We start from the raw sequence: 23,454 nt of genomic DNA, 5'->3' as shown, positions 1-23,454 counted from the left end.
GGCGTAATGGCTGATTTACTTGGTTGCATGCTGAAAATAGCCGATCTACAAGCTCACAACGCGTCGCAGCGCGACGCATTGTGAGCTTGTAGATGGGCTATTTTCAGAGCGCAACACCCGAGCGCAACCAAACATAAAATGACTTGTCTTTTAGTTCTACTGGATCTCTTCTCCACTAGTCCCTCACTAACATTTTAGTCTAGTTTTTATTTGTTGACGAAATTGTCAATATATTTAGTCTTAGTTTTAGTCACCATAGTTTAGTTTTTATTTTGTTTTGGATAGAGCATATTTTCACCTATAGCCACACACCGTCGTACAACAAAGCAGGCTATATATTATATCAGGCTTCAGGCAGCACTACACAACAGCACAACTCTCCCCCCACACACACACACACACACACACACACACACACACACACACACACACACACACACACACACACACCCACACACACACACACACACACACACACACACAGTGTGCAGCGTTAAAGCTGCTCGAACTGCAGAGCAATCGACAGACGGGAACGACCAGAGAATATTTACTAGACGGCTTTATAATGCAGAGTCATTACCTTGGTTGTTCCAGCGAAACTTCTCATCTGCTGAACTGTAAAAAGAAGACAAACGACAAGGTCAGAATACATTTAAAACCTGTGTGTGTGTGGGGGGGGGGGGGTAAAACATTTTAACCCATTAAGGCCGGGAACGCATCTGTGTTTCAATTTTTAGATTTCTTTGGGCTATTCAAAAGTAGCAGATCTACAAGCTCAAGAAAAGCCAAATACATATCATTTTGGGGGCCCTTGACATGAAAAAGTTTGAGTACCACTGATATATAGAAACATAAGTTTTTCAGAAAGCTGCTAGGATTTAGAAGACATTTGTAGAATCCCCCAGAAGCAAAGATTCGAGTTACAAATGTTTGCTTTATAAATATAAATTCAAAGATTTGCACACATTTTCACCATTTAAAAAAAGAAATAGCAGATATACAAGCTCATAGCGCGGCACTCGGTGCCGCGCTATGAGCTTGTATATCTGCTATTTTTTTATAGCCCAAATAAATCTAAAACATGACACACAGATGCGTTCCCGGTCTAAATGGGTTAATAAAATGCAAAGGCCGTAAAAAACAAAAAACAAAATTATGATGAATGTGTTTGCTTGGGCCATGTTGGGTCTCTCTCAGCAGGATGAGCCTTAGCGGTGCTATTTAATTACAACGCTATGGTCTCTTAAACCTTTCCCTCCATCACGTCCTGACTCTCCTTTGACACCGTGTGATTTGGTGAAGCTATTAAAATAAATGATGTGTCTTTACACTGACGTGGATTTTATTTAAATAAAGCCAGGCTGCGTTTATCAGGTCAAATGTTTACACGCACGCACACACAAACTCTCACACGAACGCACACACAAACTCTCACACGCACGCACACACAAACTCTCACACGCACGCACACACATACTCTCACACGCACGCACACGCATACTCTCACACGCACACACAAACTCTCACACGCACGCACACACATACTCTCACACGCACGCACACGCATACTCTCACACGCACGCACAAACTCTCACACGCACGCACACACATACTCTCACACGCACGCACAAACTCTCACACGCACGCACACACAAACTCTCACACGCATGCACACACAAACTCTCACACACACACGCACACGCACACACACACACACACACACACGCACACGCACACACACACACACACACACACACACACACACACACACACACACACACTCGTTCGGGGCTCTTATACAGTAAGTGCACTGTCATCCAGTTGAATGCTCCTCTCACTGTCATAGTGCCATTGACGTGTTTGACGTGTTTTACCGCAATGGCGCAACATGCCAATGACGTGTTTGATGTGTTTTCGAATAAAATGTATAAAAAAACGTTCAGAACCCAATATATCATTATCTGAAGATTTGCTGCTCCATTCACTTCTTGTTTAACTTATTACTGAAAAAGGATGTATCTCGGCTCCAGAGCACTTTTTCTTTACTGCTTGCTGGCACAGTATGAACATATTTTATGATTTCATTGGCACTGAGTGAGTTAAATGAATGTGCATGCGTTATGGACTGATATGTGACTGGTAGGAGAGGGTTGAGTCCAGAATGATGCCCAGGTTGCGGACTTCCAGAGATGGAGATATATATGGAGCTGCCATCCACGTGGAGGAGAACATCTCCAGCCTTCTGGAGCAGTGCCTTAAGGGAGCCACAACCACGAGCTCTGTTTTTCAACTGTTTGAGGTTTGAGAAGGTTACAGTGGTCATCCAGGCTTTTATTTCAGGGTTGCAGTTGACTAGGGACTGAGCAGTGGTGTAAAATCAATACTGCAATGTTAGAAATACTCTGTTACAAGTAAAGTAAGTCTGGAATTCAAATTTTTCTTGAGTAAAAGTACAAAAGTATTGGTATCCAAATGTACTTAAAGTACCAAAAGTAAAAGTACTCAAATGTTTGAAAATAGCAGATCTACAAACTCACAACGCGCTTGTAGATCGGCTATTTTCAAAAACTGGGCTAAAGTGGTTAATGTATGTTTTATAATGTAATACATTTATATCTGCAAAGTAACTAGTAACTAAAGTTTTCAAATAATAGTAGTGGAGTAAAAGTGCAATATTTGCCACTGAGATGTAGTGGAGTAGAGGTAAAAGTATAGACAATTGGAAATACTCCGGTAAAGCAAAAGTACCTAAACAGCTGACTGGAAGGTGTGCTGCTCAGATACAGATATAATCATCTGGGCTTTGAAATCTTGACAGATGAAGAGCATGGTGAATGGCCCCTTAAAAAGGGACATTTACTGCAGCATATTCTATAACCTTCCACTCTCTAATATGGAGTGTTCATTTAACCCTGACCCTTGAGGGTCCTTTTTTTTTACTTTCAGAGTTATGTTATATCACCCCGGATTTTATAGTGTGTGAGTCTGCACAATATACAGCCTGCATGAATGCTACCAACTCCCTCTGGACAAGGAACAGATGCTATTAAATCATCCCATTGATTCCCTCTATGTGTGTGTGTGTGTGTGTGTGTGTGTGTGTGTGTGTGTGTGTGTGTGTGTGTGTGTGTGTGTGTGTGTGTGTGTGTGTGTGTGTGTGTGTGTGTGTGTGTGTGTGTGTGTGTGTGTGTGTGTGTGTGTGTGTGTGTGTGTGTGTGTGTGTGTGTGTGTGTGCGTGTGTGTGTGTGTGTGTGTGCATGTGTGTGCATGTGCATGTGCATGTGCATGTGCATGTGCATGTGCATGTGCATGTGCATGTGCATGTGCATGTGCATGTGCATGTGCGTGCGCGTGTGCACGTGCGCGTGCACGTGCACGTCCGTGTGTGTATGTGCGGGTGCTTGTGCAAGTGCATGTGTGTGTGTGTGCGTGTGTGTGCGTGCGTCTGTGTGTGCATGCGTGTGTATGTGTTTGTGTCTGTCTGTCTGTCTATCTGGAGAGAGAGAGAATATGTGTACATGCCTATACGTGTGTGCGTGTGTGTGTGTGTGTGTGTGTGTGTGTGTGTGTGTGTGTGTGTGTGTGTGTGTGTATGTGTGTGTGTGTGTGTGTGTGTGTGTGTGTGTGTGTGTGTGTGTGTGTGTGTGTGTGTGTGTGTGTGTGTGTGTGTGCGCACGCGTTCGTGTGACTCTCCATTCATCAGGCATTATTATAGCAAACAATGCTGCCCCCCCCCCCACACACACACACACACACACACACACACACACTGTTACGTTCCACGTAGTTTGGTTTGGTTGTCTGGGATTCCTGTGTGTTTTTCCCCCTGTCTCTCCTTCCCTCTATCACTCACTACAGGTCTCATCAGCTGTCAGTCATCCTGTTACCTGGCCCCACCCTCATCCAATCACCACCATCTGCTGCCTATAAAAGGCTGGGTTCCACCTCAGCTCATTCTCTCCCCAACCTTCCACCTGAATGCACCTACATTCTCAGAGCTAACTTAACAGCTTATAAAGTGTTCTACAGTTAACCTGCTATGTGTATGCTGCTGCCTTGGGACAGGAAAGACAGAGGCCTCTATACATAGACATCACGTAGGTAGAACATTGTTAAGCACACTAGGTAAGGGGTGTTTGCCACCTATGTATTTTTGACGCTAGTCACTGGTAGAGTAGTTAGGTAGGCAGGCTTTTGTTTTACTATACTAATGATGTAGTTAGGTAGTTAAGCTGTCTTTTGTTCCCTAGTTGTTTTGTTTGTTATTTTGGCAACACCCGAGTCCCCTGGTAGTGGCGTACTTTTGTTTTGGTTAAGACCTCATACCCTGTGCATTGTTATGTAAGTATTGTAAATATTAACACTATTTGAAGAGTAAAAGCACATCGCACCTTTTGCTCAAACCATCTGTTTCGTCTCCATTATTTGCACATCTTTGTTCAACAACCTGTTTACCATCCTTGTTACAAACCCAAACCTAGACCCTAAAGGGTTTTCGTAACATAATTGGGGGCTCGTCCGGGATCGTTGAACATTAGAGGTGCAAATAATTGACTCAGGTACTAGTATTTCACTGCAGGAGTGGTATTTAATTTGGAAAATTTAGTGATTATTTGTAGCACTATGGCTTCTGGTTTCGATTTGAAACATTTTGTGGCCAGTCCTACGCTCAAAGCTTTTGAACTATGTCGAAAATTAGATTTGATTTTGATAGCTGAACATTTTGGCGTATCAATTGAAGGCCTTTCTCTTAAAAGAGAAATTAAGCCAGTGGTGCTGAACCATTTAATGGAAAAGGGTGTCTTGGTGCGTTCCCCGGAGGCAGGGCCAGGTGGTGCAGCCCTCCCTGAAACTGTGGAGACGGGGGGGTCACCACCTGCCTTGCCGAAGGGGGACCCCATGGCATTTACACCGACCTCGACAGGGTCATTGGATAGTGCGAGGCTTAAGATGCGTCTGGCCCGCATGAACAGAGAGCGGGAGGATAGAAAGGAGACTCAGAGAGCTGAGCACGAGCAACAGCTCGCAATACGCAGGCTCGAGCTGGAATTCCAGCTTGAGACGGCCATCAGGCTGCGTAAAATGGACCTGGAGTCTAGCCCGTCACAGACAGTGGCAACAATCATCTCCCCCGCTCCTGTTCTTTCTCCAATCGAGGCAGCGCCTGTCTCAAATGCCAATATCGGTACACCCACCTCCACTACCTCTACAGCACCACCAGGTAAATCGAATTTGTTCAAACACATTGAACTCCCTCCCTTTCGGGAGTCGGAGGTAGATGGATTTTTCACGACCTTTGAGCGTCTGGCTGGCGTGCTAAATTGGCCAAAGAAAAATTGGACCACCTTACTGCAGTGTAAACTAACTGGTAGAGCACAACATGTAATGGCCTCCTTGCCTCTGGCCGATAGCCTCGATTATGAACTATGTAAGGCTGCCGTTCTCCGTGCATACGAACTGGTGCCTGAAGCCTACAGGCAAAAGTTTAGAAGCTTTAGGAAAAGTTCCACTGACACTTTTGTAGAGTTTGCCAGGGAGAAGGGCGTCCTCTTCGATAAATGGTGTTCTGCTTGTAATGTTAATGATTTTGCAACAATCAGAGAGCTAGTCCTGCTAGAGGAGTTCAAAAAGTGTGTTCCGGAACGTTGTGTGGTCCATCTTAACGAAAAGAAGGTCTCTTTGGTTACTGAAGCAGCAGTCTTTGCTGATGAGTATATGTTAGCCCATAAGGAGGTATTTGTGACACCCCGTGATCAAGTTTCTTCGTCTGGTGTGTGCCCAGTTGACACCACCTCACCTGGAGGCTCTAAAGAGAGAAAGGAGTGTCATTACTGCCATAAAAGAGGTCATGTCATGGCTGACTGTTTTGTACTAAAAAGAAAGCCGCAGCTGGCCCCTGACTCGTCCCAGGTCGATCTAGGTGACACCTGAGGACATGGGTAAAATGTTTTTTTGTTTTTGTATTTGAAGACTTTAGGCCAACAGTCTAGTGAGTATTGGTTGCTCTTTTTGTAGTCAGAACAAAGTAGGAGTCAAGTAGGCCTATTGGCTGTTGTGATTTGTTTTGTTCTTTATGTAGATGTTGAGCCTGTTTTTCTTTGTTCAGTGTTGCAAGGTTGTTTTTTTTGTTGAGAGCTTGTTAACAAACCTTAGGGTAAGTTTGTTATTTTTGGTGGGCGTGTTACGTTCCACGTAGTTTGGTTTGGTTGTCTGGGATTCCTGTGTGTTTTTCCCCCTGTCTCTCCTTCCCTCTATCACTCACTACAGGTCTCATCAGCTGTCAGTCATCCTGTTACCTGGCCCCACCCTCATCCAATCACCACCATCTGCTGCCTATAAAAGGCTGGGTTCCACCTCAGCTCATTCTCTCCCCAACCTTCCACCTGAATGCACCTACATTCTCAGAGCTAACTTAACAGCTTATAAAGTGTTCTACAGTTAACCTGCTATGTGTATGCTGCTGCCTTGGGACAGGAAAGACAGAGGCCTCTATACATAGACATCACGTAGGTAGAACATTGTTAAGCACACTAGGTAAGGGGTGTTTGCCACCTATGTATTTTTGACGCTAGTCACTGGTAGAGTAGTTAGGTAGGCAGGCTTTTGTTTTACTATACTAATGATGTAGTTAGGTAGTTAAGCTGTCTTTTGTTCCCTAGTTGTTTTGTTTGTTATTTTGGCAACACCCGAGTCCCCTGGTAGTGGCGTACTTTTGTTTTGGTTAAGACCTCATACCCTGTGCATTGTTATGTAAGTATTGTAAATATTAACACTATTTGAAGAGTAAAAGCACATCGCACCTTTTGCTCAAACCATCTGTTTCGTCTCCATTATTTGCACATCTTTGTTCAACAACCTGTTTACCATCCTTGTTTGGGTTTAGAGAGAGAGAGAGAGAGAGACCTTGAACATTGCAGATGTGTAATGGTTATATGATGACATCACCACGTCTCTGCTCAGCCTTATGAATCGTGACCAGAGTGTGAATGAACATGGATGAACGTTGTTGTCCACAAACACACTGGAGCTGCTTCTTATCAAACACACTGGAGATGCTTTATTATCAAACACACTGGAGCTGCTTATTATCAAACACACTGGAGATGCTTTATTATCAAACACACTGGAGCTGCTTATTATCAAACACACTGGAGATGCTTATTATCAAACACACTGGAGCTGCTTTATTATCAAACACACTGGAGCTGCTTATTATCAAACACACTGGAGCTGCTTATTATCAAACACACTGGAGCTGCTTTATTATCAAACACACTGGAGCTGGTTATTATCAAACACACTGGAGCTGCTTATTATCAAACACACTGGAGCTGCTTATTATCAAACACACTGGAGATGCTTATTATCAAACACACTGGAGATGCTTATTATCAAACACACTGGAGCTGCTTATTATCAAACACACTGGAGATGCTTATTATCAAACACACCGGAGCTGCTTATTATCAAACACACTGGAGATGCTTATTATCAAACACACTGGAGCTGTTTATTATCAAACACACACTGGAGCTGCTTATTATCAAACACACTGGAGCTGCTTATTATCAAACACACTGGAGATGCTTATAATCCAGTCTCATACTGGAGCTGATAAAGACCAGTTGCTGGTCCAAACATGTTGGCTTTTAACATGTTGTAAACATGATTAAAGTGCCTTGGTGTTACACCCCTCTCATACGTTATTCTTTGAGATCTTTCCTCTTTGTCTTGGTTCCCATTGATCTTAGATATGAAAGGTGGTGGAAAAAGTACTCAAATATTTTACTTAATTAACACATCGGGTGACGAACGCGGCGGTCTGAACCGTGTGTTACATAGTGGCGCTCCGGTGCCGAACACGGTCTGAACCGTGAGTTTAGTCTTTTTGTTTTTTTCGTTTTTCTCCGCGCGGGCGGGGCTAGAGCAGCTCTGGGAGCACCCATTGTAATCCTGCGAAGGAAGTGCCAGATCGTTCACCGGAAACATTTTTTTTTTCCCCATCCGCTTCCTGTCTATTTCCTACTTTGAAACGCCTATATCTCCGAATCTGTTTCCTGTGGGGAAAACCGGTCATGCGCGATGCGCGACCCCCCCCCGTTGTAACTGGCGAGGGAAATGTTATGGTTCCAGGCTGTAGCCAGGCTCATGGCAGAACATGAATCGATGCTTTTTTTTGCGTGGATTTGCTTGTAACGCACGCGGAAGCTTTAAACAGCAAAGCGCAGTCATTAAACGTATCAATACTGCAATGTAGAAATACTCTGTTACAAGTAAAAGTCCGGAATTCAAAATGTACTTGAGTAAAAGTACAAAAGTATTGGTATCAAAATGTACTTAAAGTACCAAAAGTAGAAAGTACTCATTGTGCAGAATGTCCCATGTTTTCAAATGTATGAAAATCTTTTTAAAATAGCAGATCTACAAGCTCACAATGCAGCGCATCGCGACGTATTGTGAGCTTGTAGATTTGCTATTTTCAAATGGCCGAAATGTATATAGGGCTGAAGTGGTTACTATATATTTTGTATCAATAATCGAAATCTACAAAGTAACTAGTAACTAAAGTTTTCAAATAATTGTAGAGGAGTAAAAGTACAATATTTGCCTTTGAGATGTAGTGGAGTAGAAGTAAAAGTATTGGAAATTGGAAATACTCAAGTAAAGTACAAAAACCTCAACATTTTACTTAAGTACAGTACTTCAGTAAATGTACTTAGTTGCTTTCCTCCACTGGATCTCTAGATATGAACTATGTAATTATCAGAAGCTGGTCCTTATCTGTTGCTCTGCCTTTGAAAGGGAAGACGGCTGAGTGAGGATATTATCGGGGAGTGGTTATACGATAAAGATGGAGTTTGGGCCTTGATTCATACTCCGTTGCACGCGGTGTCACAAAGTATAAAGGAGGCTTAACTCATTAAGACCGGGAACCCATCTGTGTGTCATTTTAAGATTTCTTTGGCTATTCAAAAATAGCAGATCTACAAGCTCATAGCGAGCACCGAGTGCTAAAAAAAATGATATGTATTTTTGGAAAAAAAGTCGTGAAAATGTGTGCAAATCTTTGAATATTTATATATATATATATACATTTTAAACTCAAATCTTTGCTCCTGGGGGTCCCTGGAACAAATATTTTCAGATGCGGGTCCACGGCCAAATACATTTAATTTTGAGGGGTCCTTGACATGAGAAAGTTTGAGAACCACTGTATAGCAACATACGTTTTTTTCCACAAAAAAAACTGTTAGGATTTAGAAGACATTTGTAGAATCCACCTGAAGCAAAGATTTTAGTTAAAACATGTTAAAAATAGATATATTCAAAGATTTGGACATATTTTTACGATTTTTAGAAAATAGCAGATCTACAAGCTCATAGCGCGGCACTCGGTGCCGCGCTATGAGCTTGTATATCTGCTATTTTTGAATAGCCAAAGAAATCTAAAAATGACACAGATGCGTTCCCAGTCTTAAGGGGTTAACACAGTGCATATACTGTATCTAATACTAGATTAAACCGGACCAGAAGAGAGTAGCATTGAAAAGAAGAGATGGCTGAATAGATAAAACTAGATGAGGCCACAGAATGGAACCAGAGAATAGTAGATTTAGAATTAGCAGAGTTACTTAGAAATGACAGGGCACAATATTCATAAAATAAACTAGAATAGAATAGGATTTTTATACATTTTAGAGATATGATAACTTGTGAAACGTGAATATTCTGCATAATGAGTGCTTTTGACTTTTGATACTTTAAGCATATTTTGATGCCAATACCTTTGTACTTTTACTCAAGTACATTTTGATTACACAGACTTTTACTTGTAACAGAGTATGTCTACATTGCAGTATTGATACTTTTACTTAACCCATTAAGACCTGGAACGCATCTGTGTCACTTTAGATTTATATGGGCTATTCAAAAATAGCAGATCTACAAGCTCATAGCGCGGCACCGAGTGCCGCGCTATGAGCTTGTAGATCTGCTATTTTTGAAAAATCTTGAAAAAAAATGTTTTCGATTTTTTTTCAAAAAAATGTTAGGATTTAGAAATCATTTTTAAGGATCGCCTCAGGTCTTAATTTAAGTAAAACATTTGATTTCTTTTTCCACCACTGACAGTCTCATATCCACTATTGATAGCCTGTACTGTACTGTATTGCATATCCATGCATTCACTGGCGATGGATGCACTTCATATTCATGCATAAATTCACTGGTGATACATTTACACTTACTTTATATTTAGTGATATAATATACTGTACATGCCAACTCACTCAGACAGACGCAGTGCAGATGTCTAGTGTCAGACTGTATTTATTTTACCTCTATTCTTATCTCTCTGCTCTTTAACTGTAGGCCTATACGCTAATTATGGTGTGTTACTGGATTTGCTGCTATGAAATATGTGTTTCCCCCTGGGGATCAACCCAGGTTTATCTTAATTCCTTATTGAACGTACTGTAGGATTTCAGACTGTATCTGGCCTCTCTCTCTCTCACACTCACACGCGCGCACACACACGCACACGCACACACACACACACACACACACACACACACACACACACACACACACACACACACACACACACACACACACACACACGGTTTCTACAGACCGTAAATGAAGCCTATTGTTCAGCAATTTCCAATCCGCCATCTTTCTATTTCGCTCATATCGCGTTGTGTCCTATGACACCGCAAATGAATGCTATTGGTTGGGCAGCTTGTCAATCAAGAACGGGGGGCGGGGAATGAATGCTATTGGTTGTGTAGCCCTGGTTCAGAGCGTTAGTGAGTTCTCTCTAACGCCCTGGAAGACCCCTCGCTCTGCGCATGTACAAGGAATTCCACTGCCTTGCGAGTGCTCAAGTGTAGTGAAAATAAACAAAACCATTTCGCTGCTCACAGAAGCAAAGGCTGTTTTGTGTTGTTGAAAGTCTATTCTCGGAACCCGCAAGCCTCTCAGCACCCCACCTACTCTGTAAAATACACTTTTTGGGCAGAAAATAAAATATGTCAGCGAGATGGACATAATTTGTATTTACTCCACAGTGCCCTCTACAGATCTGGGGGATTTGAACTTACCATTAATAAATCTGTAGAGGGCACTGTGGAGTAAATACAAATAATGTCCGTCTCGCTGACATATTTTATTTTCCCGCTGTTGAAGACCCCTGAAGACCCCTGCTCTAAGAGTATGCAAACGTGTATATTTTCTCTGCCCCTCGTAGCAGCGTCTCCTCCTGTGTGGTCCTCTCCACCATGATGCAGGTACATCTCATCAGACTGCAGTATCTATAAAGCAGCTCGTTGACCTCTTGGCCAGAGGACCGGCGCTGTTGGTTTTACCCTCATTGATTCCCGATGCCTCGTCGATGCGATGCGACAGGATCATTAGCGAGCCGAGAGGAGGACTAATTGACGGCCTGATCAACCCCGCGTTGCACAGGCTGCAGGTCACACCACTTAATCACTGTTAATGATGCTAACGCTAACCACACTCTGTGTGTGTTTTAATGAGCCGATTGCAACGCATTTGTGCATGTGTGTGCTGAGCATATGAGATAGATATAGATAGATAGATAGATAGATAGATAGATAGATAGATAGATAGATAGATAGATAGATAGATAGAAAGATAGTAGAAAGTACTCATCATGCAGAATGTCCCATTTCACATGTTTTCAAATGTATAAAATGTATAAATATCTTTTGAAAATAGCAGATCTGCAAGCTCACAATGCGTCGCATCGCGACGCATTGTGAGCTTGTAGATCGGCTATTTTCAAATGGCTGAAATGTATACAGGGCTGAAGTGGTTAATGTACGTTTTGTAATAATAATACAAATGTACAAAGTAACTAGTAACTAAAGCAGACGGACAGATTATGTCATACTCCTAAAGTTTCATAACAGCATAGTAAATCATATTTAGTGTGCTATTTTAGAAACGTACCATCTCAGCTGAATGATGTCATTCTATTAGGCTCATTATGGCCCCTCCTCTCTCTCTGCTAGAAGAGGATGACGTTATGAGACCATCCTCCTCCTAATGGGGTCAGACCATGGCTACAATGATGCTCTATGACCATCCTCCCACCCTATGGGGTCAGACCGGCTACAATGATGCTATGTGACCATCCTCCCACCCTATGGGGTCAGACCGGCTACAATGATACTATGTGACCATCCTCCCACCCTATGGGGTCAGACCATGGCTACAATGATGCTATATGAGCATCCTCCCACCCTATGGGGTCAGACCATGGCTACAATGATGCTATGTGACCATCCTCCCACCCTATGGGGTCAGACCATTGCTACATTGATGCTATGTGACCATCCTCCCACCCAATGGGGTCAGACCATTGCTACAATGATGCTATGTGACCATCCTCCCACCCAATGGGGTCAGACCATTGCTACAATGATGCTATGTGACCATCCTCCCTCCTAATGGGGTCAGACCGGCTACAATGATGCTATGTGACCATCCTCCCACCCTATGGGGTCAGACTGGCTACAATGATGCTATGTGACCATCCTCCCACCCTATGGGGTCAGACCGGCTACAATGATGCTATATGACCATCCTCCCACCCTATGGGGTCAGACCGGCTACAATGATGCTATATGAGCATCCTCCCACCCTATGGGGTCAGACCGGCTACAATGATACTATATGAGCATCCTCCCACCCTATGGGGTCAGACCATCGCTACAATGATGCTGTGACTTCTGCAGTACCATCCTCGACTTTTGCAATACCATCCACGTGCATGTAAACTAAGCGTGCGTGGGAGACGGCGGAGGGTCCCGACTAACGCCTGGAACAATAATATTTCTAACGCGATCCTCCATTGCAGTGTGATCGCCGATCGAAAACGGCTCGCTTTCACCACGTTAAAAATAAATTGAGATATTAAACTTTTAGTCAAGGAGTTAACATTGGAGCGGCCGACCGGAAGCATTTTTGACATGGATCCACATCCGGCCTCTCCTTCTTAGAGACTCCGTTAGAGACTTCGTTAGAGCGCCCCACGTGGGAAAAATATATATTTTTTAAAAATGGGCCAAAAACAGTCCGGACCGTTTATGGCACTCAATGTGTTCTCTCGAGCCGCTGTGCTGCTCGCACGCTCGCTCGCTGGATGAAGATAACGAGCGGGGATCATAATGTGTTGTAATTTAGAATAATGGACGTCTAGGCCAGTCGCACTGCCACTGTCCGTCACACATTCCCCCACGCCGCTGTATTCCTGACCTCTACTTCTGTGAGTGGTGTAAAGTAACTACGTACATTTACTCAAGTACTGTACTTAAGTAGAACTTGAGTATTTCCAATTTCCAATACTTTTACTTCTGCTCCACTACATCTCAGAGGCAAATATTGTACTTTTACTCCACTACAATTACTTGAAAACATTAGTTACTAGTTACTTTGCAGATATAAATGATGATATAATGAAACGCACATTAACCACTTTAGCCCTATTTTATACATAGGCTATTTTCAAATATTTAGTACTTTTACTTTTGGTACTTTAAGTACATTTTGATGCCAATTCTTCTGTGCTTTTACTCAAGTCATTTAGAATTCTGGACTTTTACTTGTAACAGAGTATTTTTATATTGCAGTATTGGTACTTTTACTTAAGTAAAGAAGTTGAGTACTTTTTCCACCACTGACTTCTGTCCACTTTAAGCTACCATTTATAGAGAATAAAAAGCATTGTAACGCATCAACCCCCTGCTGGCCAGGAGCCATCAGTCCTCTCCCAGCATGCACTGTGTTATTACAGGCAGAGCGTGTAGAGAGAGAACGTATGTGGACACAGAAATGGTGTATACTCTGTTAATACTCTGTTACAAGTAAACGTCCCAAATTCAAAATGTTGGCTTTGAACATGTTGTAAACATGATTAAAGTGCCTTGGTTTTACATCCCTTCTCCTACGTTATTCTTTGAGATCTTTCCTCTTTTTCAAGTTTTGGTTCCCGTTGATCTTAGATATGAAAAGTGGTGGGAAAATGTTACTTTATTAAAAGTATCAATACTGCAATGTAGAAATACTCCGTTACACGTAAAAGTCCGGAATTCAAAATTGACTTGAGTAAAAGTACAAAAGTATTGGCATGAAAATATACTTAAAGTACCGAAAGTAAAAGTACGCATTATACAGAATGTCCCATTTCAAGTTTTCAAATTGTATGACAATCTTTTGAAAATATCTGATCTACAAGCTCACAATGTGTCGCATCGCGACCTATTGTGAGCTTGTAGATGTGCTATTTTCAAATGGCCGAAATGTAAGTAAGGCTGAAGTGGTTATACTGTATGTTTTGTAATAATAATCAAAATCTACAAAGTAACTAGTAACTAAAGTTTTCAAATAATTGTAGTGGAGTAAAAGTGCAATATTTTCCATTGAGATGTAGTGGAGTAGAAGTAAAAGTACTGAACATTTGAAATGCTCCAGCAAAGTAAAAATACCGTACGTACTGTACTTGAGTAAATGTACTTAGTTACTTTACACCACTGGAAATGGGAGATACTGTACGGAACAAAGACGTAAAGAGAGAGAGAGAGGGAGAGAGAGACATACAGACAGAGAAGTGGTTGGAACATGATACACAGAGAGAGACAGAAGAACAAAAGAGGGAGAGAGAGAGAGAGAGAGGGCGGGAGTGGGAATATGATACAGAGCGAGAGAGAGAGAGAGGGAGAGAGAGAGAACGAGAGAAGAAGGAGAGAGAGAGAGAGAGAGAGAGAGGGCTCCTAAATCCATTGAGGGAGCTTAAAAGAGAGAATGCCACAGATAGCCGTGAAAATCCGGTCATTTTATCCACCCAATAAACACAGTGAACACAGTGCATATAATCCTTCTATTTTCATGCCGGGATATTATCTCTTATCTGAGCTGACCACAATGGCCAGAGCTCTCTGCAACGGAGGGGCCGAAAAAATAATAGGACCCCCCCCCCCCCCCCCGACAAAAAGAAACACAGGAAAAAAAGAATAATCAAAAGAGAAAGGCTTTCTTTTTTTCCAACAGGCTTTTTAAAAAGCCGCATAATAATACTGCAGCCATATATATACCGGGCCCTCATGGTGTTGTTTTGATGTTGATTTGTGAAATCACAAGCTAATGCAGGTGACATCATTGTAAAAGTAACGTCAGGATACAAAACATAGAGTTTGTGTAAGCGTTCAACCTGTCACAATTCAATGAACCTACTACCGTAGATATACAGATACAGTATGTTGTACTGTATGTAGATCTGCTATTTTCTTTTAACGTCAGCCCCAGACAAGAGGACACTTGTGATTAATTAATGTGATCAGTAACGAGCTGTTACAATGTGACAAACATGAAGACATCAGAGCATCATTCTTCCCTAAAATTAAAGAAAATACTAAGAATTTGATTCCACCATGAATAAGTGAATATGTTCTAGCAGAACATGCACAATATGTGAGGAGTTGTCATCAACTGAGGGACAGCCATGGACATCTGGCCAAACTAGGTCACTATAATATGCTGCAGTTCTGGTTCAGCTCTTTTAGTGTTATTTGAAGTTCCGGACACTCTTCTCTAATAATGCCACTTTCAAACTGACATCTTTGGGCATGTCATTACAGGTGAAATAGCGAAAATAGCTAATCTACAAGCTCAGAACGAATCCCGCGATGCAGCGCAATGTGAGCTTGCAGATTGCCTATTTTGTGCCGCGTGACATTGTCTTACACCTGAGCATAAATCAAGGGCTTAAGTGGGTTTTAGTGTGCTGGTATCTAGAATACGTGCTTGGGAAACAAACTCTGTTGCATACGAATCCAAACTTTGGTGCGGTGGTTGTTGGTTGGTGGTGTCACAGTTTGTTTGAGAGCGACAGAGGACAGGGAGTCACGGCGTAATGCCAACCGAGGGGAACTGTGACTTGAATGTAGGCGTTTTGATGATGGCCTCTCCAGGGAAGCTGGCTCTATCGCACAGGAGCAACACAGGGCTGGGTTAGCAGGCTCACATCACTTCAAAGAAACTACGCGTCAACTCAGGGGAACAGCGCAGAGGCTGCACTGTGAGTTCAACTTTAGGTGCTGCAGCACAATGGCATTGAAAGATGAAATGAAACCAAATTAATTCCAACAAATGTCTACACGATACTGGCAAACTATCCCACTAGTGTGATGCTGCGTTCACACTATAGCGGCGAAACAAAGCAACAGGCTACAAGTTATTTTTAATGGAAGTCAGTGACACAAAGTGATAAAGTGATGGCCGACACTTGTCGCTGCGTGAACAAACACCACCAACCAAACCACCCCGCTGCCGCAACATTTTAGTTGGGTCCCGCGGAATCCCGATCCCAATGCAGAGCTCTAAACCAGTGTTGATTTCCTTCGACTAAAACTATGACGAAAAATGTTCAACAAATAAAAACTAGACTAAAATGTTAGTGAGGGACTAGTGGAGAAGAGATCCAGTAGAACTAAAAGACAAGTCATTTTATGTTTGGTTGCGCTCAGGTGTTGCGCTCTGAAAATAGCAGATCTACAAGCTCACAACGCGTCGCGGTGCAAGCTTGTAGATCGGCTATTTTCAGCATTCAACCGAGTGTAAAATCAGCCATTATCGACACCATCAAGGCACCGCCAAACATTTTTAGTCGACTAAATCAACTGTAGATTTAGTCAACTAAAACTAGACAAAAGAAATAACATTTCTGATGACTAAAATATGACAAAAACTAAATGGAATTTTATTCAAAAAACCATGACTAAAACTAAATCAAAATTAAGATAGTAGTAAGTTGAGTCAGTAGGATACGACAGCAGTGACAACACAGACACGCGTGTGGGGAGGAATTAATTGACGACTAAATTGTGGAGAAAAGGGGGTAAAATAAATAATTGGCTACTCTAAATAAAAATAAGAAAAGGCAGGGAAAGTATACCGCACTTAAAAAATGTAAAGATGTCTATAATGGCTTTATAAGTCAAGGACGAGGCAAACCTGTTGATCTGATAACGATGTGGGACAGTCCACAGTTTTGCTTCATGACGATCTGACCGCTGTGCCTGGGTGGGTCAGTATACTCTTTAACAGGGTCAAACCGTGGTAAACAAAGAGAGCTATTATCTCTGTGTTCTCATTCTAAACCCCGGGGGGGTGAACAGACAGACAGACAGACACAGACACAGACACCGACAAACCGCAGTGGGAGGTTTTTGTGCTGAGTCAGGGGATGGCACCATTATCTGGATCTGTGGGGCTGTGCCAATGGGCAGCTTCCTGCCAGCATAGGAAGGACCAGGCAGTCAGCCAGCACAGTTTAGAACAAGCACCAGGAGCAAATTATATCCAGGCAACATCCCTGGACGGCCTAATAGTGGACCTTTAACCCATTTAGACCGGGAACGCGTCTGTGCACATTTTTTTATTTCTTTGGGCTATTCGAAAAAATAGCAGATCTAAGATCAGAGCTTGTAGATCTGCTATTTTTGGGGAAAAATCGTGAAAACGTTTGCAAATCTTTGAATATATATATATATTTTAAAGCGAACATTTTTAACTCCAATCTTTGCTTCATGGGGGTCCCTGGAACAACATATTTTGAATGGGGGTCCACGGCCAAATACATATCATTTTGGGGGTCCTTGACATGAAAAAGTTTTAGAACCACTGATATAGCAACATTCGTTTTTTTCAAAAAACTGCATGATTTAGAATACATTTGTAGAATCGCCCCCAGAAGCAGAAGATTTGAGTTTCAAATGTTTGATTTAAAAAGTATATGTATATTCAAAGATTTGCAAAGATTTTCACGATTGTTCAAAAAATAGCAGATCTACAAGCTCATAGCGCGGCACTCGGTGCCGCGCTATGAGCTTGTAGATCTGCTATTTTTGAATAGCAAAAATAAATCTAAAATGACACACAGATGCGTTCCCGGTCTTAATGGGTTAATTACGGTCTAAACTAGAAGACAGAGGACCCCGGTCTCCTCTCTCGGTGTATAACGCATAATACAGGCCCTCCACCTCGCTTGTAAATAATTATGCTTTGTGTTGGAACAATAAAACACTGTCAGATGCTATATAGGTCTACTTTAGCCATAATAACCTCTAGACAACACACAGCTTGGAGAGAGCATGGTTCTCTCTATGAATCTCTATAGCATAGTGAATTAGATTTAAAGGAGAATGCCGGATTACGTTTTTCTTAGCTTTTAAATGATATTATTACATCCTAGGACAAGTGGTACAGTAGAAAAAAATCATAACTCCATCCCGAGTCGACCGCGAATAAAAACCCGAGCGTCCTTGCACTAGATCGCGTATTTTTATCGCAATTTTATATATATATTTTTACCAGGTTGCAAAACCTGGTCTACATCTACACTCGCTAGTCCTGACTTACTCGCTAGTCCTGACTTTTGCGTGACTTTTTCCTCATTGGCTGGTCCTTTGGCCAATGAGGGCTCAATGTCTTCTCAGAATATGGGATCAAAAGACGACCCACAATACTGTGTTTGGCCACTGTATGTATCTCTATGGTCTGTGGCGCTGTTGCGTGAAAAAACAGTGTGGTCGTCGCCACCAAACAAACTATTGACTTGACTCCTCATACACACACACAGTGACCAAACAGCGACCCAGAAAAAACACGCAAGCCCTTACTGAGGCACACAAACTGATTTAGCTCTGTTCATAAACTATTTACTGCCATTTTGGCAGTTTTTTTTTAGTCTGCGAGTGAAAGGGTACAGGACCACGGGTCCATATGGTTCAGTGCGGGGACGCTGGAGAGAGCAACCTGGTATAATATGACTGGGTCATATCTTGTTTGTTCATATCTGAAGTTCATATTGACATAAAACTGTCCACAGTGTTTGTTTTAGATGCTCCCCTCCGGAAGACGAGATTTCACCCAGTGTCAGCTTGTAAACACTACGGTGATCCATTTGAGACAAAAACACTGTGGCTAAGGTTTCTGTCATTGTGAACGTCAGATATGAACAAAAAATATATTATAAAATCGCGATTAAAAATACGCGATCTAGAGCATGGACCGTCCGCTCTGGGTTTTTTAATTTTTCAGCACTCGGGATGGAGTAGACATTTTTCCACTGTATCACTCGTCCTAGGACATACATGGGCAACTGCGGCCCACAGGTTAAAATCAGAATACTGATATATTATTGATTTCAGCTGCAATTCCAAACATGACCCGCTTTAATTACTTCAGTCTATATTAGTAGCTAAATGACTAGTTTTAAAATTCTATAGTTTTTTTTTATGTCCAATGTATTTGCATTTAAGTTCATAAAGTTAACATAAGTATAACTACATGCATTTGAAATTAAATACAAATGTTACTTTTCAGGATTCCAATTCAAAAATAACAAAAATAGCAGATCTACAAGCTCAAAACACGTTGCAGTGCCACGCGTTTTGAGCTTGTAGATCTGCTATTTTTGCTATTTTGGAAAACAATGTGGCAATCTGGAGTAAATATGGAAATTTAGTGGCCCTCTCCATCATCAAAGTTGCCCACCCCTGTCCTAGGGTATAGTAATATCACATAAACGTAAGAAAAACGTAGTCCGGAATTCTCCTTTAACCACAAACTACTACTTTTTCTGAATCACTGTGAATAAAGCCCTTTGCGTCAAGATGCAAAGCCTCCCGATTGATAAAAGGCCTCGTTCAAGAAGCTCCACATTCCGCTGTGACAGTGAAGGTGACTGCAGAGCAGGTATCAGCCCAGCGTGACTGTGACCGGCGTACGGAAGTTCAGTAATTCGGGCTAAAGGCTATAGAGCTTAGTTTTCCTCCACTAACTAGGAGAACGGACGCAATAAGAGCCTTTGAAGCGAATGATTAAAACACAGAAGGAGGCCTTATAGCTGTAGAGCCACCGTACTGATGCATGCTCCACCCAAATGAGACACACATAGACAGAGAGGACGTGTGGAGTGAGAGAGAAGGGGGGGGGGGGGGGGGGGGGGGGGGAGAGAGAGAGAGAGAGAGAGAAAGAGAGAGAGGTACCCTAAGAGATAAACGGATGAAACAGAGGGAAAGAGGTGAGTTTGAGAGAGAGGGAGACAGAGATTAACGCATTATGACCGGGACCGCATCTGTGTGTAATTTCGTAGATTTCTTTGGCTATTCAAAAATAGCAGATCTACAAGCTCATAGTGCGGCACCGAGTGCCGCGATATGAGCTTGAAAAATCGTGAAATTCTGTGCAAATATTTGAATATATATGTTTCAGAAGCAAACATTTTTAACTCTGATCTGTGCTTCTGGGGGTCCCTGGAACAATTTTTTGGTCCGCGGCCAAATACATATAATTTTGGGGGTCCTTGACATGGTAAAGCTGGAGCACCACTGATACAGCAACATACATTTTTTTTAAACTGTTTGTAGAATATAGAAGATTTGCAGACATTTTCACGACTTTTCAAAAATAGCAGATCTACAAGCTCATAGCGCGGCACTCGGTGCCGCGCTATGAGCTTGTAAATCTGCTATTTTTTTAAAATAGACAAATAAATCTAAAAATGACACAGATGCGTTCCCGGTCTTAACGGGTTAAAAAGCAGAAGTGTCCTGCGACCCGTTTAAACGGGGCAGATTGGCTTTCTCTATCTCCTGCCAACATGGGTTGGCGGCGGCCATCTTGAGCGAGTGCCAACAGTTAAATGAGAGCCGTGGAGGAGGACATGTTGGTTCTCCACACGGTGCTTTGGCCCGTCTTCTATCCCAGAGACGCTCTCTCTGTCAGCTTGGCCACGGATCCCAGGTGAAATCACAGATTCATTATGGCTTTGTTGTCACCTCATCCAGAACACTCTGGCAGTAGTAGTACACATCAGTAGGCCTGTCAAAAAAATCGATTCATGAATAAATCGCGATTCTTAATGCCACGATTTTAAAAATCGATTCAAAATATTAAAATCGATTTTTTTATTAAAAGCTAGTACCTTTTTCACTGGCACTTTGTCTGAAATCAATGTCAGAAAGACTGACTGACATGATCTGGCTGCATTGAAGTGTATGATTCAACTTTTCATGGTTTATATTATATTAAAATGTTCTAGTATAATTAAAGCAAAGTGATTTGGGGTAGAAAATCGCAATAAATTGCAGAATCGAATATCAATTAATCGCAGAATCGCAATTTTAATCGAATCGGCACCCTAGAAAATCGCAATAAATCGCAGAATCGAATCGAAAATCAATTAATCGCAGAATCGCAATTTTAATCGAATCGGCAACCTAGGAATCGATTTTGAATCGAATCGTGAGGTAAGTGAATCGTGACACCCCTACACATCAGTGTTGATTTCGTTGACTAAAACTATGACGAAAAATGTTGGTCGACTACCTTTTTTCACTGCAGAAAACTAAATAAAACCGAAATAAAAACGAATCTACGATGACTAAAACTAAGACTAAATATATTGACAATTTCATCAACATATAAAAACTAGACTAAAATGTCAGTGAGGGACGAGTGGAGAAGAGATCCAGTAGAACTAAAAGACAAGTCATTTTATGCTTGGTTGGGCTCAGGTGTTGCGCTCTGAAAATAGCCGATCTACAAGCCCACAACGTGTCCATCAAGGCACCGCCAAAATACATTTTAGTCGACTAAATCAACTGTAGATTTAGTCGACTATAATCTTATGATATTTAGTCGACTAAAACTAGACAAAAAGTAAAACATTTCAGATGACTAAAATATGACTAAAACTAAATGGAATTTTATTCAAAAGACTAAAACTAAATCAAAATGTGCTGTCAAAATCAACACTGGTACACATACTGTAGTATAACGTGTGTGTGAACATATCAAAATGGACATGTTTAATTATTCTATACAACGGGTACAATGGCTACAACGGATGTTCCATAATTGGAGGGGCAATGGGCATGTGTTCCCAACGGGCATCGTTCCCAGTATAAAATAAATGGCCCCAGACGGCTGGCGTAGCCGTCTGGGGCTACGCCAGACTCCCGAACCCGACGACCTTTGCTGCGTCTCACTCCCCATCTCTCTCTCTCGACATTTCCTGTCAGTCCACTAACTCTATCAATAAAGGCAGAAAAAAAGCCCCAAAAATATCTTTAAGAAAAACCCTCAAAATCGCACTTAAGTATTCAAAAGTATATGCTTTTAAAAATACTAAAGTACAAGTGCATTTCTTAATGTTTATTATAACTTAATTGCTGTAATGTTTCACAATTAATTTATAGGACCTTGTAACTGTTTTAGAGAAGTAACTCTCTGAAACCACCTGCACTGCATGCACTGATGTGCGTGAAGAACCACTACATTATACAAAGCCTGCAGAAACACCTATAAAAACAGAAATTATATTTTTGGAGGTGTGCTCTATATGTGTGATTCTAATGTGGGGTTGATTAGATTGGATGTTGTGTTTTTGAAGTTTAGTTTTTGACTTTGACTATTTCTACTTAATTTGGTAAAAAAAAAAAAAGAAGAAAAAAAACCCTGATATCTGATGCAAAGTGAAGGGCTGTAGGGGTGGATCACGTCCTGAAGGTCAGGAGGTGACGTGACCTTGACTGCCTTGTAGGTCGTCACCAGTGTTTTGAACTGGATGAAGCGTCCTTGAGCAAGGCACTGAAGCCCTAACTGCTGCAGATAAGCAGGTTTGTTCAGAGTTACAATTACACTGTGTAGTTTACACATTCTATTGTAAATGTAAGGATGAATCCTGTCAATCAGTGTGATTGACAGGAGAGATGATCATAGGAGCAGAGTTTGTACCATGAAAGTACCAACATGGCCTAAAGTATGGGTAGAGTCTCTCAGTGAAGGTGCAGCCAGTGAAAGAGTAGAGATTAACTCTGGTCTCCACATCATAAAAGGAGACCAGACCCTCCTCATAATCCACAAACACTCCCACTTTCTGGGCCTCCTCTCTTACAGGGAGGACAACGTAACGGCCATCACCAACTACAGCCTTGTACTCATTTCCATTCCTCAACCATATAGTCCAGTAACCATTATCGGGATAGGTATCCAGATAGAAGTATCCCTTCCTGTTGATGGACTCTCTGGCCACTCCTACCTCCCAGTCAGGCTTCCCTCCAACCTGAACCTCATAGTAAAATCTTCCTGAGGAGAAGCTTTGTTTTCCTAAGACCTTGAACAGATTAGAGAATCTCTCTGTGTTGTTTGGGACATTCTTCCATACGTTTCCACGACTCACTTGTTTTCCATCCTCAGACAGGATGAGTTCACAGTGTGCTGTATCAGGGTCCAGAGTCACATCCACCTCATATTGCTGGATCCTCTTCATCTCAGCATCACACAGCTTGTTCTCCATCTCTTGATTGAGTGTCTTCTCCAGCTGTTTCAAGTTACAATCCAGGAATGGTCAGCTTTGACTTCCACT

At 41.9% G+C, this 23,454-nt stretch overlaps 1 protein-coding gene across 3 annotated transcripts in view; it reads right to left on the bottom strand.

Annotated features, from left to right (window-relative positions):
- The window catches only part of ctnnd2b (catenin (cadherin-associated protein), delta 2b), a gene marked incomplete at both ends in the record, with an annotated part of 257,135 nt that overhangs the window by 142,241 nt on the left and 91,440 nt on the right, over positions 1 to 23,454 (bottom strand). For all 3 annotated transcript variants that reach the window (XM_084058604.1, XM_084058605.1, XM_084058606.1), the window contains one exon: positions 581 to 615. In XM_084058604.1, coding sequence (XP_083914730.1) covers positions 581 to 615 — 35 coding nt within the window. The remainder of the gene's footprint in view (positions 1 to 580; positions 616 to 23,454) is intronic.

The sequence above is a fragment of the Gymnoscopelus microlampas genome (assembly GCF_963454915.1).
Source record: "Gymnoscopelus microlampas genome assembly, chromosome: 5".
Lineage (NCBI taxonomy): Eukaryota > Metazoa > Chordata > Actinopteri > Myctophiformes > Myctophidae > Gymnoscopelus > Gymnoscopelus microlampas.
Note: the sequence above shows the minus strand (reverse complement) of the source record. Positions and strands in the feature narration are given on the sequence as shown.